At 43.2% G+C, this 16,801-nt stretch overlaps 3 protein-coding genes across 3 annotated transcripts; 2 read left to right on the forward strand and 1 right to left on the reverse strand.

Annotated features, from left to right (window-relative positions):
• The first annotated feature begins 901 nt into the window (after nucleotides 1–901).
• LOC115679951 (autophagy-related protein 8A) lies at nucleotides 902–3,038 on the forward strand. The gene is made up of 5 exons (XM_030603677.2): nucleotides 902–1,062; nucleotides 1,901–1,956; nucleotides 2,039–2,091; nucleotides 2,568–2,686; nucleotides 2,771–3,038. The coding sequence occupies exons 1-5, from the start codon at nucleotides 1,026–1,028 to the stop codon at nucleotides 2,863–2,865; spliced, it is 360 nt and encodes a 119-aa protein (XP_030459537.1). The 5' UTR covers nucleotides 902–1,025; the 3' UTR covers nucleotides 2,866–3,038.
• A 2,948-nt stretch (nucleotides 3,039–5,986) lies between these two features.
• LOC115679950 (2-alkenal reductase (NADP(+)-dependent)-like) lies at nucleotides 5,987–9,825 on the forward strand. The gene is made up of 6 exons (XM_030603676.2): nucleotides 5,987–6,654; nucleotides 6,779–6,962; nucleotides 7,199–7,365; nucleotides 8,215–8,297; nucleotides 8,399–8,525; nucleotides 9,359–9,825. The coding sequence occupies exons 1-6, from the start codon at nucleotides 6,391–6,393 to the stop codon at nucleotides 9,620–9,622; spliced, it is 1,089 nt and encodes a 362-aa protein (XP_030459536.1). The 5' UTR covers nucleotides 5,987–6,390; the 3' UTR covers nucleotides 9,623–9,825.
• A 115-nt stretch (nucleotides 9,826–9,940) lies between these two features.
• Nucleotides 9,941–13,085, reverse strand: LOC115679952 (transcription factor MYB97-like). Its single transcript, XM_030603678.2, has 3 exons — nucleotides 12,777–13,085; nucleotides 10,416–10,968; nucleotides 9,941–10,329 (listed from the first exon to the last, which is right to left on the reverse strand). Exons 1-3 carry the CDS (start codon nucleotides 13,083–13,085, stop codon nucleotides 10,217–10,219), a joined length of 975 nt encoding a protein of 324 aa, XP_030459538.2. The 3' UTR covers nucleotides 9,941–10,216.
• Nucleotides 13,086–16,801: the final 3,716 nt, after the last annotated feature.

Consider the following 16,801-nt stretch of genomic DNA (forward strand, 5'->3'; position numbering starts at 1 on the left):
GGGAAAGCTCGAAGCTTCCTTCTCTGGTTTTATTTTGTGAAAAGCTTTTGCTTCTCTCTGAAGCATTACTTAGTTAAGCTTTTGATGAAATGCTTTGCATTAGTATATATGGGAAGAAGTGCCGGCTTCAAATGTAAATTCTTTGCATCCCCTTATCTTTAATGTCTCACTCTTTTACTTGATATACCTTTAATATTACATTCTGGTCAATGGCATCAATGGGACTTGGATAATTTTGTCCGCCCCCCCACCAACTCTCTCTTCTAAATGTGCAGAGGTTTGAGATGATTGTCATTTGAATAATAAAAGGATTGTTAGAACACAAATTTTTTTTTATCAAACTACGTGGCAAACTCTGAATGAGTTTCGACCCCAAAAAATAAAAAAGCTTTCAATGAGTTGTTTAAGTATATTCACATTTGATGCTCGTCATGTCATTGAGAAAGCTGATTTGATAAACTTAATTATTAACCCTATAATTACTCTTGTTTTTAGTGCCAATCTCGACTCATCGGATTTATCCATATAACCGCGCTACTGTTTAAGTAAGAACATGCCTTCTATGCGATGGATTGTTTTTTCCTAACCCGAATCTTGAAACACGAGCAAGATATGCAAAGGCAGGTGAGTTGGGAAGTTGCCCCGTATCTTCAATTTCGAATGTATTTGAGTTCAAAAGAGAATTCATCGTTAATTCCCCGTTGTTACGGATGAGGCCAAGGATCGGTATGAAAATGTCCCCAAATTTATCGAACAAGAAAAGGGAGAGAAAAAAGAAAAAGAAAAGAGAGAGAAAGAAAATATTGAGTGCGGGACTGCCTATCGTACAGATTTACGCCTCCGCTTGCGTGGAGCCCAATCCGTCCTTTCCTTCATCTCTCTCTCTCTCTCTCCTTATTTCTATATCTCCCTCTGGATCGCCTCGCAGCCGACAAGCCAAGGAAAAAAAAAAAAAAACCCTAGAAAGTCCTGCTGCTTCGTCGATCGTTTCGAGATTTTTCTCCTTCGTTCGGAGGGTTTTCGCCATGGCCAGAAGCTCGTTCAAGATGGAGCATCCCCTCGGTCAGTCCTCCTCCCCTCCGATCTCCGCTCGATCGCTCGTCCCTCTTCGTGTCCGTGCGTGCGCGTGTTGCTTCTTTTCGCGATCGTCGGGAGCGATCTTCGTGGGAATTCCCGATCGGAATCGATGCGGACCCGTCTCGATCGTCCGCTGTAGGGCGGATCGGTGTGCGGACGATATTGATGGATTTTGGGTTTGTCCGATTTTGTTGATTCTTTGCTTTTTGGTACGAGACGAGATGTGATTGGACGAGGGCTTTGGTTTTTCTTTGCTTTTGGGGATTCGGATCTGCGTAGAGAAGGAACGGATCCTTAGGGCTATGGCTGTGCTTGGTCGGATTTGTCTGGTTTTGTTGTTGCTTGACGGAGAGATCTGTCTTTTTGCGCGATGTATGATTCGACCGGTTCTACTCTAATAATCTGGAGACGGAGAAAAGAGGAGGAATTTACTTGAATTGAAATTCTTGGGGTCCTTGCTTGGAGAAGGGAAAAGAGGTGAAAGTTGACGATGGGGTTACAGATTATGAGTGGTGGAGAAGTTGTAGCATCTTGATGTTTGTCAACTGGTTTGAGTGAAATTCAGTCTCTCTTTGTATGGCTGATTGTCATGAAATGCAAAATTATTTTGCGCCCCCTTTTCCTCGGGATTTACTTTGGTTGGGTTTTGATTTTTTTTCGTTGAGACTGTGTCTAGTGGTGGCGTTGTGAATGTAATTGTTTTGATCATGCTTCGTTTCCTGATGTTTTATGCTTGTTTAGCTTGTGGAAAGAAGTTGCTCGGTTTTTACTTTTTTCTGCACTTGTTCTTCTCACACCTTCTGACCTTGCGCGTATGTGACAGAGAGGAGACAAGCGGAATCTGCACGGATCAGGGAGAAGTATCCCGATAGAATTCCGGTATGGTCGAAAATTTGTCCTGCTCATTTTTGTGTCCTTCCCCTTGGTTCTCAATTGCAACTCTCTGAAATGTGCGGTGCAGGTGATTGTCGAGAGGGCTGAGAAGACTGAGGTACCCGACATTGATAAGAAAAAGTCAGTTTCCATCATTGAAAATTTTGTAACTTTTCATGTTTAAATTCATTCATTGGCCGTTGTTTCTTGTGAATACTAATCCATCCAGTGATGAGCATTTTTCCCTTGGATAGATTTGTGACTTCAGCAATTTGAAGGTTTTGTTGATCAGTTGCTCTGCTAAAACGTAGGAAAGAAAGATGTCTAGATTGTGGTAGTTCTCACTGTTAAAATGCTGCGCCTGTATTATGGAAGGCAAGGAGAGTTATTTGACTAATTTGGCCTACTGAGTAAGGAAACCTGAGTGAAAATTCTAAATCACAATGCATGTAATGGATCTTTCATCTTTCAAAGGTCATTTATTTAGTTGAAGGCTTGCATAAGGCTTTATCACGTGTACGTTCACTCTGAGTATGTTTTGCAGTTTGCACTCATCCATGAAATGGTATTCTTCATGATTGTTGTTTAGGTCTGATCTTTTGTCGTGCCAAATTCAGGTATCTGGTTCCTGCTGACCTTACTGTTGGCCAGTTTGTGTACGTCGTTCGAAAGAGGATCAAGCTAAGTCCAGAGAAAGCTATTTTCGTCTTTGTTAAGAACATTTTGCCACCCACTGGTGAGAAAAGATCTTTAATTAGGGTCCTACAGTCGTCATGGACTACTGACTTTACTGATTTGCGATGTCTCTGTGTTGTCGTAGCTGCTATGATGTCTGCAATTTATGAGGAAAACAAGGATGAAGATGGCTTTCTCTACATGACCTACAGCGGCGAGAATACTTTTGGTTCTCTCTGAAGCGTCACTTAGTTAAACCTTCGATGAAAAGCTTTGCATTGTTTATATGGGAAGAAGTGCCAGCTTCAAATGTAAATTCTTTTGCATCCCCTTATCTTTGATTGTCTCCCTCTTTTACTTGATGTTCCTATAATTTTACATTCTGGTCAGTGGCATCTACGAGACTTGGATAATTTTGTCCCTCTCTCTCTCTCTCTCTTTTAAATGTGCAGAAGTTTGCTTGAGATGATTGCCATTTGAATAATGAACGGATAGCTAGAACACCAACTTTATTTATAATACGACGTGGCGAATTTTGAATGAGTTGTTTAAATATATTTGCGTTAGATGTTTGTCATGTGATTGAGAAAGCTGATTTGGTAAACTTACTCACCAACCCTAGAATTATTATTGTTTTTGGTGTCAATCTTGACGCGTTGGACTTTCCCATTTAACTCCGCTACTGGTTAAGTTAGAATTTGCCTTCTATGTGGGAAATGTTTTTCCTACACTGAATCCTGAAACATGAGCAAGATGTGGAAAGGCAGACGAGTTAGGTTGCGCATTGCATCGCAATCATTCTGTGTGTGGGAACAGATTTTGTTCAGAAATAATTATTTTTGATTTCGTACCCAGGAAAAATTTTTAAGCATTTGAAAACGTTTGGTAATTACACAAAATTTCTATTCTAAGAATAGAAAAAGAACAGAAATGCGTTTGGTAACTACACAATTTTTTTTTTATTAATAATATTTTGATTTTTTTTATATTTCTTTCTCTTTTTTTTCTTGGCCATGGCCAGTTGCCGGCGCCGATGACCGGCCACAAGCTAGGGCCGGTGAGGGCATCGCGGCCCTCGCCGTCGACCACGTCGGTTACGACGGCGAGGTCGGCCTCGCCTTGGTTGGGCGAGGCTCGACCTCGCCCAGATCTGGCGACGGCAAGGTCGGCCTCGCCAGATCTGGGCGAGGTCAAGCCTCGTTGTCGCAGCCGCGAGCTGCGCTTGCCCAGGCAGCAAGGGGGACCCTCGTCGCGACTCTCGCCACTGGCGAGAGTCACGACGCCCTCGCCGACCCTGGCCTGTGGCCGGTGGCAGCGGCCGGAGGCGGGCGGGCGGGCAGCAGGCCGGGAAGAAGAAGAACAAATCAAGAAAAAAGAAGAAAATCAAGAAGAATTAGAAATGGAAAAATTGTTCCAGAATCAAGAAATTACTTTTTTTTGTTTCTTGATTCTGTTCTAAAACTGATTCTGGGAACAATTTTTTGCAAAAATTGTGTCCGGGCACAAAAAATTTAACAAACGGATTTCTGTTCCCAAACTGATTTTGGGAATAAAACAACATAAATTTTCATTATTTAACAAATTGCCAAACAGGCCCTTAGCTTCCTCTCTGTTGTTATTGTGCGACAGCATTGTTCATGATTGTAGGGATGATTGATTCCTGGGTGGGTAGGTTTCGGATGTGGAATATGAACCTACCTTGCTAGAACCGGCTCCCACTATTTGGAACTCGAAACAGACATTGGAAATTAACCTATTTGTCTAGTTAGGTTTTCAGGGTCTATTCGGAAATAGGTGTCTTTTTTCTTTTGTTTTATTTTTTAAAGAAATCAAAACAAATAGCAATTATAGCAAAATAGTATGAGCAACAAAATGGCTCAACGGCCCTTACAAAAAAAAAAAAACAAAATGGCTCAATGTAAAACATCGATATAAAACAAATAGAATTATAAAGCAATAGGAAATTTAAGCTCATTTAGGAATAATAAATCTTTTTCCAACTTCGAAAATCAGTTCTAACTAGTCCACGAGTGGGCTGGTGGGTTCAACACCGAGAATTTGGAACTTACCCACACATTATCGATACCAAAAGTTTGGAACTGAGAACTGTACATGTTTTTATGGGCTGTCCGGTCCAGTTTCAGAATAGAACTGGACCTGTTTCACAACTCTACATGATTTGGTGGGGACAACAAAAAGAGGCAATTCGTAAATCCATCATATCTTTGATTGCCCGTTTACGCCAAATCACCTATACCTGAAATTATTTGCGGGGAAGTAAGAGACCATATATAATGGTGTAATTCAAAAAGTAACACACTCCCCATCATCTCGAAGGAAGTAGTAGAAAAAAAGAAGAAGGAAGTAGCAGGGTGGATGCCATGGAATCGCTAGTCTCAACGCCGTTCATGTCAAAGCATGGTTTGGTGGGGTTGATGTTGGACCAATGCATATAGCCGGGTCCCCCCTTTGAGCACTAAACAGCGAGCGTCGGTCGTCACGGGGGTCCGATGTTGCGTTCCACCGTAAGGACGAAAATGACAGAATGGCCTGAAGACGACTACACCTTTGTCGCATTCGTTCTTATAGGCAAGTCCGGTACACAGTGACGATGACAGTCTTTCGTGTATAATCCCCCTCTCCATTCAAATGACGTCTCTTCAGAGATCCTCATCTTCATTCGCACTTCATGTGTTTCTCGCAACTCAACTGATGAGTCTTTGCCTTTGAATTCTCTCTATCCCTCGTGAGTGAGCACAGCAAAATGAACGAAAAGCGTCCCGTTTCTCTCGTCCATGATGATTGCACTGGGGCTTCAGTGCGTGCAAGCTGTCGCCGTGCGGGGTTGCATCATCATGTCTACCGACAGAACAGTCCTGGCGTCCTGAAGAAGTCGTCGATCATAGTCATGATAGTAGTTGATCTGTCCTAAGTTTGGTCCTACCACTTTTTATTTTTGACCCCAAGTTTCAACGAATTGTGTTACATGCCTACTCTGCTCGATGCGTCATCCTCTCCAATAGGTGTGGCCTAATTTTTCTAGCTTCTCTGCTCTACCTAATTTTTCTAGCTTCTCTTCTCAGCGTGCTCTTTTGGCGATCGGACGGTCGCAAAGTCTTAGCCCTCGAAAGTGTAGATAATCCGGACCGTCGCCATTTGATCCAACGTCCAGTTCTTCTTAAGCACCAGCTTCGCGAACTCTCCCAAGTTCGACGTATAAATCGCGGGAGTTACGTGTTGCTTCATTTCATTATACCGCTTGCTTCTTCATCGACGCCGATTCATGTAACTCGAAGTCACTCGAGGTCCTGGTCGGTGGGATCCTGGAGGCGACCTCCATCGTATGCGCGCGGCCACATAAAATATCAGGTACACCGATTTGATGAATGCAGCATGCTGTGTACGTATTTGGATGAATGAATACGTGGTTATGCATATATGAGTGCAAAAGAATCGTATGCTTTCGAAAGTGGCCCGTCAAAGTATTTACGAGTGAACTAACTGTGCAAGTGCTGTATACAAAGCAATGCAATAGCCGACAAATGTTGCTTTCTTTCCTCGATGGAGATGAGACTTTGCTTTTCCAGAGGTTGTCTGCATCATTAGCTGGTAGTCGACTAATTTCTCAAATTCAAGCGACACATAGTGCTTGCGTGTTAGAGAGAGAGAGAGAGAGAGAGAGAGAGAGAGGTTGGGACTGACCGAGCTTAGAGTCACTTCCACTCCCAGCAAGGTGTGAGAGCGTGAGGAAGTAGAAAGCTCCATATGAGCAGCGGTTCGGAGGAAAGGAACACAGCGAAGATGACCATGGAGAGCAAAGAGTGGCACATATCAGCGTACGCACCGGAAGGAATCCCGACTTCCGATCACCTGCAACTGCGTGCCGCGAAAATCCCGGTCGCCGCCGGCTCGATCCCCGACCGCTTTGTCGCCGTCGAGATGCTCTTCGTCTCCGTCGATCCCTTCCTGCGCTCCCGGATGACCGGCCGCGAAGACGGCCTCTACTCCCCTCAATTCGATCTCAACCAGGTTCTCTATAAGCTGAATCATTTAGAGTTATACGTACCGTATTTATACAAAAATGACCAAACAGCAGTAGGTTAATAACCAGATATCTGTGAAGATATGCGCTTATGTCTTTGGGAAGTGTCAGGTGGTCACAGCGTTTGGGATTGGAAGAGTGGTGGAGTCAACGGACGATAAGTATGCCAAGGGAGAGATTGTGATTGGTCCATTCTTACCGGTGGCAGAGTACTGCGTGGTGCCTTCTGACTTCATTATAAGGAAGATCGAGCCTAATGGAGACGTTGAGTTGCCAGATTATCTCAGCTGCTTAGGTTTATACTGTCCTCTCATTCACGTTCACGCCTCTTCATTTTGCCTACAAGTTTTCCTTCGTGTAGTTATGTAAAACGAAATGAGAATGCTGTTCTTGTTCATCGTTGTTAATGAAACACAAGGGCGCTCGCCGAAGCTTATTCTGTCAATGTTTATAACAGAACAAGCTGAGAACTTCCGCTGCCGCCGTGTATGTCTGAACGAACAATTGATTTCGCCTTCGTCATTGTTGCAGGGATACCCGGGTTCGCAGCATGGCTGGGGATAGAGGTGCTAGGAGAGCCGAAGGCGGGGTCGAACGTGTTCATCTCCGCCGCGGCCGGCGGCGTGGGGATGTACGCGGGGCAGTTGGCCAAGCTCAGAGGGTGTAGAGTAGTAGGGAGCACTGGATCTGATGAAAAGGTAACGCTTGCTGATGAATCCTATTAGTGTGAGTATAAAGACCTAATTATCTGCATAATTCATGTGCTTTATGCAATGAAATTTGCTACTTTGTTAAAAAAAAAAACGGATTTTCTTTGCGAGTTGGTAGATTTCTAAAAATTAATGTTGGTGATATCGAAAAATTTGGTGGTAAAATTTTTTATTCGATTATCTGAGTTTCACCAAAATGCCAACCAACTCTTTTTGACGGTTTGCAAAATAATCATTTTTCATTTGTTACCTATTTGTATATGTCTTTCTTACCAATCCTTTATGTTTACTAACTCCTCTGTGAATTTCTCGATCTTTATTTGAATGAATTACCAATGCTTTTCCGAATTGAAATATCAACTCTTTAGAAATGTTTGTAAATTAAAAAAGAACTAAACAAATGTCGCCAACTAATTCAAACGGGGTGGGTAACTCAGACCTAGCCAACAACTTATTTGGAGAAAAGTCAATAAATCAGTAAAACTAAAGATAGCAATTTCATATAATAGTTGGCAAATTTAAGGCATAGTTAAAAAATAACTTGAATAATAGTTAGTAGTCTACTATTATGCGTAATTTAATGGAAAGAAAAGTTAGCAAGTTGCATTAGTTTAGGTTAATGATCTCTAAAGGAGAGTTGGTAAATGTGAGGAGTTGTCAATCATGATAAATAAAGTCGATTAAAAAAAATTGAAAATGGTCGGTGAGGATCAAGCTAGCTACATGTCTTCTATTTTTAATTTCCAATGTACCAAAGCATAGCTAAAATAATTTTGGCTGGTGGTATACACATATCTTTTTAATATCCTTATTAATACTGTAATTTTTATTTTATAGGTAACCCTGGTGAAGGAGGAATTTGGTTACGATGAAGCATTCAACTACAAGAAAGAAACCGATCTTGACGCTGCTTTAAGCAAGTAATTACAAATGAAATCATGTTCTCACTCATTAATCTCATCTTTTAATCAGCACAATTGTACTTGTGTAAGCTAATTACTTGGAATTTCGGATCTGGTAGATACTTCCCCGACGGCATCGACATGTACCTCGACAACGTCGGTGGTAAGATGCTCGAGGCCGTGCTGAACCATGTCAATCAAGGTGCTCGTATCTCGCTCTGTGGCATGATTTCCGAGTACAATAAGGTATGTTCAAATTGCACAATGTCGTTATGCAACATCGTCGTGTTCCTAAGAAACGATTTAGCATCTACAGAACCATAACCATGCATCATCCGTGTTTAAACTAATGTAAGCAAGCCGATTGGTGAGCTATCTCGACGCATCTCGGCTTTCGAAAGATGGGTAGCTTGATCCCGGCGATCGGAATGTGCTCAGACTTCCGGCGAATCTTTGTAGAAACTAGAACGTGAGAGAGGAACCTGAGAAGTGGCTCACCCAACCTGCTAAAGATGATGACTTAACCGTGCACGATGGCGCTAGGTGCAGCACTTTGTCTGTCGAGTGGAAAGAGCTGTGGCGGTCCAATCATCTGCAGCAGCCTTTTCATTTTCCAGAAGAGATTCTTGAGACAAAAACCATTCAAAACTCGTTAATAATTCATGGTCGATCGTCCATCTAAAATTTTTCTAAATCTGTCAAAATGTGTCATAAATCCATTTATTAAAATATATATGATGAATTGAATTATTATATAGAATAGTTATATCATAAATGTGTTTAAACATAATATGAATGTTAAGTGGATCATAAATGGATTTATAATTTATTTAGATCCAATCCACTTTTATGATTCTCTCTTCATTATCTCTCGCTTTCACTTATTCTACATTTTCACTTCAGTTTGAGTATGAATTTTCCTAGGTTGGGTTAAATATGAAAGTGTTTTAGTAATATGGGTCGGATATGGATCAATCAATAGGTTGATAAGTCAATTTAGATCTGACCATTTATGACACAATCCAAACCTGATCTGCCTACCCAATTGAAAGTTCTAATCTGAATTAAATGCAAAGCAGGTGTGGACAGAGAGGGAAGGGGTCAGGAATCTGCTGAACATGGTGGGGAAGGAGGTGAGGATGGAAGGGTTCATGGTGGGCTCGCCTTCGCACCTGGCGAGGTTCGGGGACTTCGCGCAGCAGATGGAGGGTCACATGAGGCAGGGCAAGATCAGGTCCAAGCACAGGATCTATCATGGAGTCGAGAGCTTCCTGGAGAGCTTGCAGTCTGTGTTCTCCAGCTCTAACTTGGGAAAGGTCATCATTCAAGTCAAACCCCAGTGATAAATGTCACAAGATTGAACCCGATGAGTTTGCTGTTTTCTTGTATTCGAGACCGACTCGTCTGATTCATATTTTTCGCTGTATTTGGAACCGAACCTCTTGATAAAGTAGACAAGTTTATCTTGAGAGCTTGTAGTGTGTTCCAAGTCCTCCAACTATTGCTTCAAAACTTACGAGATCATCATGCAAAGTGTTTTACACAAGATGTCCTTTACTTTTCTTGTAATTTCTTGGTCACCCGCCAACCCATGTTCTTCGAAATTAATCTGAATTACAGAATCAAGGAAGCTTGGATGACGCGGAATAACGAAGTTGATAATACCGGAATATCGTTAACATTAACGCTCAATTTCTCAGTTAGTAGAGCAGAGCTAAACAAAGTCCTTTTCATAAGCTACGTAAAGATCACAGCACGGTCTTATATCAAGTGATCTTACGTATATATATACTAGAATGTTGTTCCATTTATTACTGCTTCTTAGGTCCGAGCAGGTAGCTCTCCAGCAGGCGCCGAGAGAGAGGATGTCGGTAATGTGGCGGCCCAACATACCACAGGCGATAGTTGTCCGATCGACATGGTGCAGACTTCTGCCATCACCAGTCTGGAGATGGCATTGTCGAAGTGAAGCTAGCGAGGAGACTTGACAGGTCGTCGTCCATGCACTCGACCTCGTCTATCGGCTCCTTGGCTGGTTCCACTTCCACACCTATTGCTTAATGAGAGAGATTTAGACCACCATTTCAATGAGAATGAAAAAGAAATATCAAGCATGCAATATGTGCGGTAACTCACTGAATGAGGAGGAAGCCGCCGTCTCAGCACCATCGCCGCCCAGACTCTCGTTCTTCTTCTTCTCCTTCTCCTTCAGAGCTAGGGTTTCGGCTTCCACCAACAAATCCTCCAACAGGCCACTCTTCCTCTCCTTGGACTGCGTTGCAAAGAAGCTGCACCCGCCGCCGGAGCCCTGAACCATTGCCCCCAGCGGCGTCGTTTGGATTGAAGGGAGTTCCACATCTGCCGCCGCTGCCCCAGATGGCAGCTGATACTCAGCGCAAAACGCGCTCAGATTGCGGCGGAGCTCGACGATGGTCGACTGCACATGAAGCTGATGGCGTGGGCACTGACAGGGTCCGGGCCAGTTCAACTGCTGCGACGACGAGGCCCCGAAGAAGCAGCAAGGGTGAGGCTGGGAATCATCATCGGCGAGGCTGGGGTTGGACGGACCGGATTCAGTGATCGGGGGCCGGCGGGGCCGGCGGAGGTAAACAGGATAATCCGCCCTCTGGAGCCTCTTCACTCTAGTGTTCCAGAAGTTCTTTATCTCGTTGTCCGTTCTTCCCGGCAACTGTAGGCAGATGCAATGGATGACTCAAGTCAACCCCATTAAAAAATTTCAAGTCAAAATTAGACTCAACTAATTGACCGAGCGTCATGTTTATGAACTTTTAATTTATTTAATATAATTTATAAATTTTATCTTAATATATAATATAATCCCGAATTTTATAATTTATTCAATCTAGTTTCTAAAATTCTGATATATGTTCAATCTAATCCCTTAATTATAAGACAATATTGAACATTTTTGATATAGTTCAGAGACTAAATAAAACATATACAAAAAATTTAGGAATTACATTGAACAAATTGAAAGTTCAAGGATTATATTGCACATTAGCCCAAAGTTCATGAACCACGTTGAAAAAATTAAAAGTCCAGGGATCACATTGCACGTTAAGTCAAAGTTCACGGACTATTTGTGTAATTTTTCCTAAATTTTTTTTCCGTAAAAGCTGGTGGTTTTTTTTTTTTGTATTTATAAAATTGGCTAGATGATAGGCTTTTTGACTAAATGCAAAGGATGGAGACATGCTTGGTGGATGGAAAAGGTTTCGATAGTCAGGATGATGACGTCAATAAAGTAAGTTATACGCTAATCTCGGTAATTTTATATTGTGGACCCTATGGAGCTTATTTTATATTTAAGTTTGACATATTGTCTCTTTTCTTTTCTTCTTTTGTGGGGGTAAAACCATTTTACTTGTCGAGTGAGATGCATGTGATCTCATTTAGTGTAACGCCTCCATACGTAATAACTAACAAATGCATAAGGCATGTGTTTCACCGGGAAAAAAGAAAATTGCACCCGACATGCGTAATAAGTAATGAAAAGAAATGAATAAATTTCGCAAAGTCAAAAGGCCGGAGAGCACGCCATGCAAGAAAAATCAAACGGAAACGAGGACAACCACAAAAGGGAAAATGACACAAACAGTCCATGAACTTTGGTTAAATATACAATTTGGTCCATGAACTTTTAACTTGTTCAATATAATCCATAAATTTTAACCTAATGTTCAATATGGTTCATCACTTTTGGTATTTGTTCAATTTAGTCCCTAAACTATATGAACATATTCAGTATAGTTTATGAACTTGAATTAATGGAAGGACTATACTGAGCATTTTTATATAGTTCATGGACTACTTTGAACAAATTAAAACTTCAGGAACCAAATTATACATTGGGCCAAAGTTCAGGAACTGTTTGTGTCATTATCACCCCACAAAACCATTTGCTCATCATCACTTATATCGATAAATTAGAGAAAATGTTTTCTTGAAATAATTATTTATATGGCTCAGAAAAATTAACCAATCGAAAGATAATTTATGTTTAGACAATTTTCTTTTGATGGTCAAAATATTTTTCGTTAATACATTTCTGCAGGCGGTACAAACGGTACAAACGATCAAATTTGAGAATGTGTTTTAAAATCGATGATTTTTCCCGAAGTGAACATAGAAAACATAAGATTAAAAAGGACAATCAACTAAAATCCAGTCAAATGGAAGCCTACTCAACCTAGCAAGGCAAAAGAAAAGAGGGAGGAAAAAAAGGCAGACCTCAGGAAAAAAATGATAAACAATTGATCGCATGCCACGTTTTTTTTGCTAAATCTGATCGCATGCCACGTTCTCGTTGAAGATCGATGTACTTCTCTAAAGAACACTACAGCAAGATTCGCGCATCAGCCTCGAAGCAACACTAGTAAAGACAGACCAAATCCACCGTTGAATCGCGCAAAGTGTCTGAAAATCACGGCACCCATGAACGAACTTTGCGATGAAGAAGGGAGGGAGAAGACTGACCAGAGAGGCCATGTGTGCCCACTTGTTGCCGTGCTCGGCGTGGAGCTGGACGACGAGGCTCGCCTCCTCCGGCGAGAAGGCGCCCTTCTTGAGGTCCGGTTTCAGGTGGTTGGCCCACCTCAGCCGGCAGCTCTTGCCGCACCTCAGCAGCGGCGTGCGCCTGTGCACCGCGTTCCAGTTCCCTTCCCCGTGCCGCCGCACGTACTCCGTCAGTATCTTGTCCTCCTGCGGACTCCACATCCCCTTCTTCAAAATCTTCCGCGGCCGCCCCTCTCCTCCTCCTCCTCCCCTGCCACCACCGCCGTTCATCGCTTCGGAACCTTTGATCAGTCTATCCCCGCCTGCAGTTCTCGAGCCTCTTACGCTTTCGGGTACGCGAATGCGGTGCTGCACATTGCTGGTGAAGAAGCGTTCAGGTCTCAGGTAGTGGACATTGCTGATGTTTTCCGGTCTGAGCAAAGACTGTCGTCCCTCCTCGACTAATTAGGCGAGAGACGTGAAGGAGAAGAGAGAAAGAGAGAGATGGGGGCAAAGATGGCGGTGCTTGTCTTCTTCTTCTTCTTCATTGTTTGCAAGGTGTCTCCAGAGAGAGAGAGAGAGAGAGAGAGATGGGACGTAGCACCGGCTTGCATGCAACGTGGTTCGTCCACTTTGTTCCTTTCTCCTCCACCTTTGATGTGTACGCTCCACGTATCCCCTACGTATCACGAGGGGCACTTTGGGTACTGCTGTCGAATATGTAAATTCGATTCTATCAACGATGCAAGAAAGTAATGAAAATTCGCGCAATACAAGAATTTACGTGATTCAGCAGGGGAGATGTTCCGCCTACCTACGTCCACGGGGAGAAGAGATCCGTTTCACTAATAACGTAGAAAAGTGTACAACCACTTTTTCTCACCCCCTGCCTCTATTCTAGAGACCTGTTTCGCCTTAAATATATATAGCGAAATCCTACATGGCACAAATTACAAAATTGCCCACATAGCCTAAAATATTTAGCTTTCCCATATAAATCATTCTATGACTGAACATAAAACACTTCTGGCGGCCCGGGGGTGCTGCCCCCTCGACCCTCGCCGGGGCCGCCTCCCGGACCCCCGCCCGCTCACCGGGGAGAGGGACCCCCATGCTGTCCAGTTGTCAGGGAGCCTTTCGGAACCGCCTCATAATCTCTTGGATAGCAGAATACATGACATCAACCTCAACAACTGCGCAATTCAGATTTTCGTATAGTTTAGTCGATAATAATGAACATTAGTCACTCACCTAAGTGCGTGTATGTGACTGAATTGGGAAGGAAAAGAGATCTTGTGCGAATGGTGAACATTCAATTCGGGGACTTAAGAGCCGTGGTGGATGAAGTATTTTTTGGTTATAGAATCAAACACATTTTTCTCTATGATCGGGGGATATTGGGCCGGATTACAAATACAACATTTTCACTCTTTTGATGTGACGTTATCAGACGGACTCGTCGTTGAACGAATATCCGTCAGTAACTACGTATCAATCATAAAGTCGTTTTGTCGGTCCTTGCATATCCCCGAATCATCGATAGACCCGTTGCGGTAAGTTTGTCGAAGAACTAAAAGCGCCCTACGAAATGAACTTTGTTTCCCTGTTTATTTCTATAACTTTGTCATTAATGCTTCTCCATCTTTTCTTGTTTCTTTTTGTGTAATTTGACATTGCTTTCTTTTTGTGAAATGCGTAATAATTTAGCGTTTGTTATACGTGAGGAAAAATATCAAAAAAATTCTAAACAATTGTACTAATTCAGTCTTTAATGGCACACTAGTTAAAAAAAAAGTGTATGTAGTTGGTCCAGTTAGTCCGATTCGGTCTGGTTCACTTTGGAATTGGGAAATTGACTGTCTGAACACTATTTCCACTTTTAGGAACCGAAAACCAACCAGACATTCTTGGGAACCGAACCAAACCGGCCAGTTCCCAGTTCGGGAGGTCCATTTTGCACTTAACAAAGACACTCTTCAATTATGAATGAGTCAAATGAGGATTTGACAGCCGATTGGGGCATCTTAGGGTGCGCATGACAATCATTCTGTGCCCGGGAACTATTTCTATTCAGAAATGATTCTTTTTTATTCTGTGCCCGGAAACAATTTTTGAGCATTTAAGGCATTTAGTAACTGTCTAAAATTTCTATTCCTGGAATAGAAAAGAACAGAAATACGTTTGGTAACTACATAAAATTTCTTTTTATTAATAATATTTTAAATTATTTAATATTTTTTTTCTTTTTTTTTTCTTTGTACCCTTCCCTTCTTTGGCCATGACCGGTCGTCGGCGCCGGCGACCGGCCACAGGCCAGGGCGTCGTGGCCCTCGCTGTTGCCCTGGCCGCCTGCCTCACCGCCGGCCTCGCCCAGATCGGGCGAGGCCGAGCCTCGCCGCTCGGCCGCGACGGCGAGGTCGGCTGCCGCCGTGGGTCGCGACGGCTCGCCTCGCCTTGCCCGGATCCGGGCGAGGCCGAGCCTCGCCGTCGCGACCCACGGCGAAGCCGACCTCACCGTCGCGACCGACGGCGAGGCTCGGCCTCGCCCAGATCGGGCGAGGCCGACCTCGCCATGATCGACGGCGAGCCGCCTCACCCAGGCGGCGAGCGTCTAGCCCTCGCCCTCGCCTCCGCCGGCGACCGGCCACAGCCCAGGGAAGAACAACACAGAGAAGAAAAGAAAAAAAAGAAAAAGAAGAAAAAGAACTCATTCTCAAAATTGTGCCGAGAAACAAGAAGTAAACTTTTTTTTACTTATTGTTTCTCTTCCAAAACTGTTTCTGGGCACAAATTTTTACAAAAATGTGCCCGGGAACAAAAAGTTTATCAAACGCATTTCTGTTCCTAAACTATTTCTGGAAACAAAAGAACAGAAATTTTCACTGTTTGGCATGTTACCAAACGGGCCCTTAATTACCCTTAGTCTGGGCTTTACCGAATTTCCCAGGCCCATTGATTGGGCCCGGTTTCGCTTGACCTCACGGTACTTTTCTTGGCTAGATTTTGAAAGCATCAATTGTCAATGTCATGAATATGGTCTGCATTGACTATCACGGCAATCTCTCTTTCAGGCGCTCTGCGAGATTCATTCTTTCAACAAGACAATTCTTCTCATGAAGTTTAAGCCCTCTATTAGAGAAGCTGATCATTTCTTAGCCTTCCAAAACATCTGCAGATCATTGACGCAAGGAAGAGACCCGAAACAAAGACAACAGAAAGGGCCAGAACTAACTACTGTTAGGCACTCAGAACTCGTTCTGCTGCAACTTTCACTGACCAAAACTTGGTCAGCACCTAGCGAAGGAAATAGAAAAGTCTCGGAAACTATGGGAATCTGAAGTCGCAAAAGATACAGCGGGGAGGATATTACCCGGATAAAAGTGCTGATTCAGGCGAGGGAATCGAGACTCAGAGGAAGATGCTGCAACACGGGACTGGCCCGGCTTCTTAAAAACGATGCGATGTGCTGCGATATGAGTGATCCTCTGAAGTAAACCGCGCGTGGCGATAGAACTAGTAACTTCGGTAAGAGGAGATATTGACGCGGCTCAATCAAATCACGGCGGCTAGTATCTCGCCCCCCTCTAACCGCGTGATCAGATTGAGCCACACCAACATCTTCACCGAATCTCCCGACGCCCCGAATCACCGCAACCCATCGACGCTCTTGCACCTCAGAGAGAGAGAGAGAGAGAGAGAGAGAGAGAGAGAGAGAGAGAGAGAGATTTATGACAAGTTTAGAGGTGTTTGGGGAAAGTAAGCGTGGTTGGCTGATAGCATCCACAAATGCATTTGCTGGCTATAAGGAAGCAAAGGGAGCGAAAGCAGACACGGAGACCATACGTTGTCAGACGTGATTGCCTATCCCCACTACATATAGTCCAGAAGATTCTCTTCATGTAGGGACAAAGGGACGATTTTGACTTTCTTGCAAATTGAGGTCTTTTCTTGTTTTCTCTAATATGATCTTGCATAGGTACAAATTGATTGGGCCGAATACTAATGGA

This window comes from Syzygium oleosum, unplaced genomic scaffold (genome assembly GCF_021117445.2).
Source record: "Syzygium oleosum isolate NSW1041296 unplaced genomic scaffold, Sole_v2.1 Sole_v2.10, whole genome shotgun sequence".
Classification (NCBI taxonomy): domain Eukaryota; kingdom Viridiplantae; phylum Streptophyta; class Magnoliopsida; order Myrtales; family Myrtaceae; genus Syzygium; species Syzygium oleosum.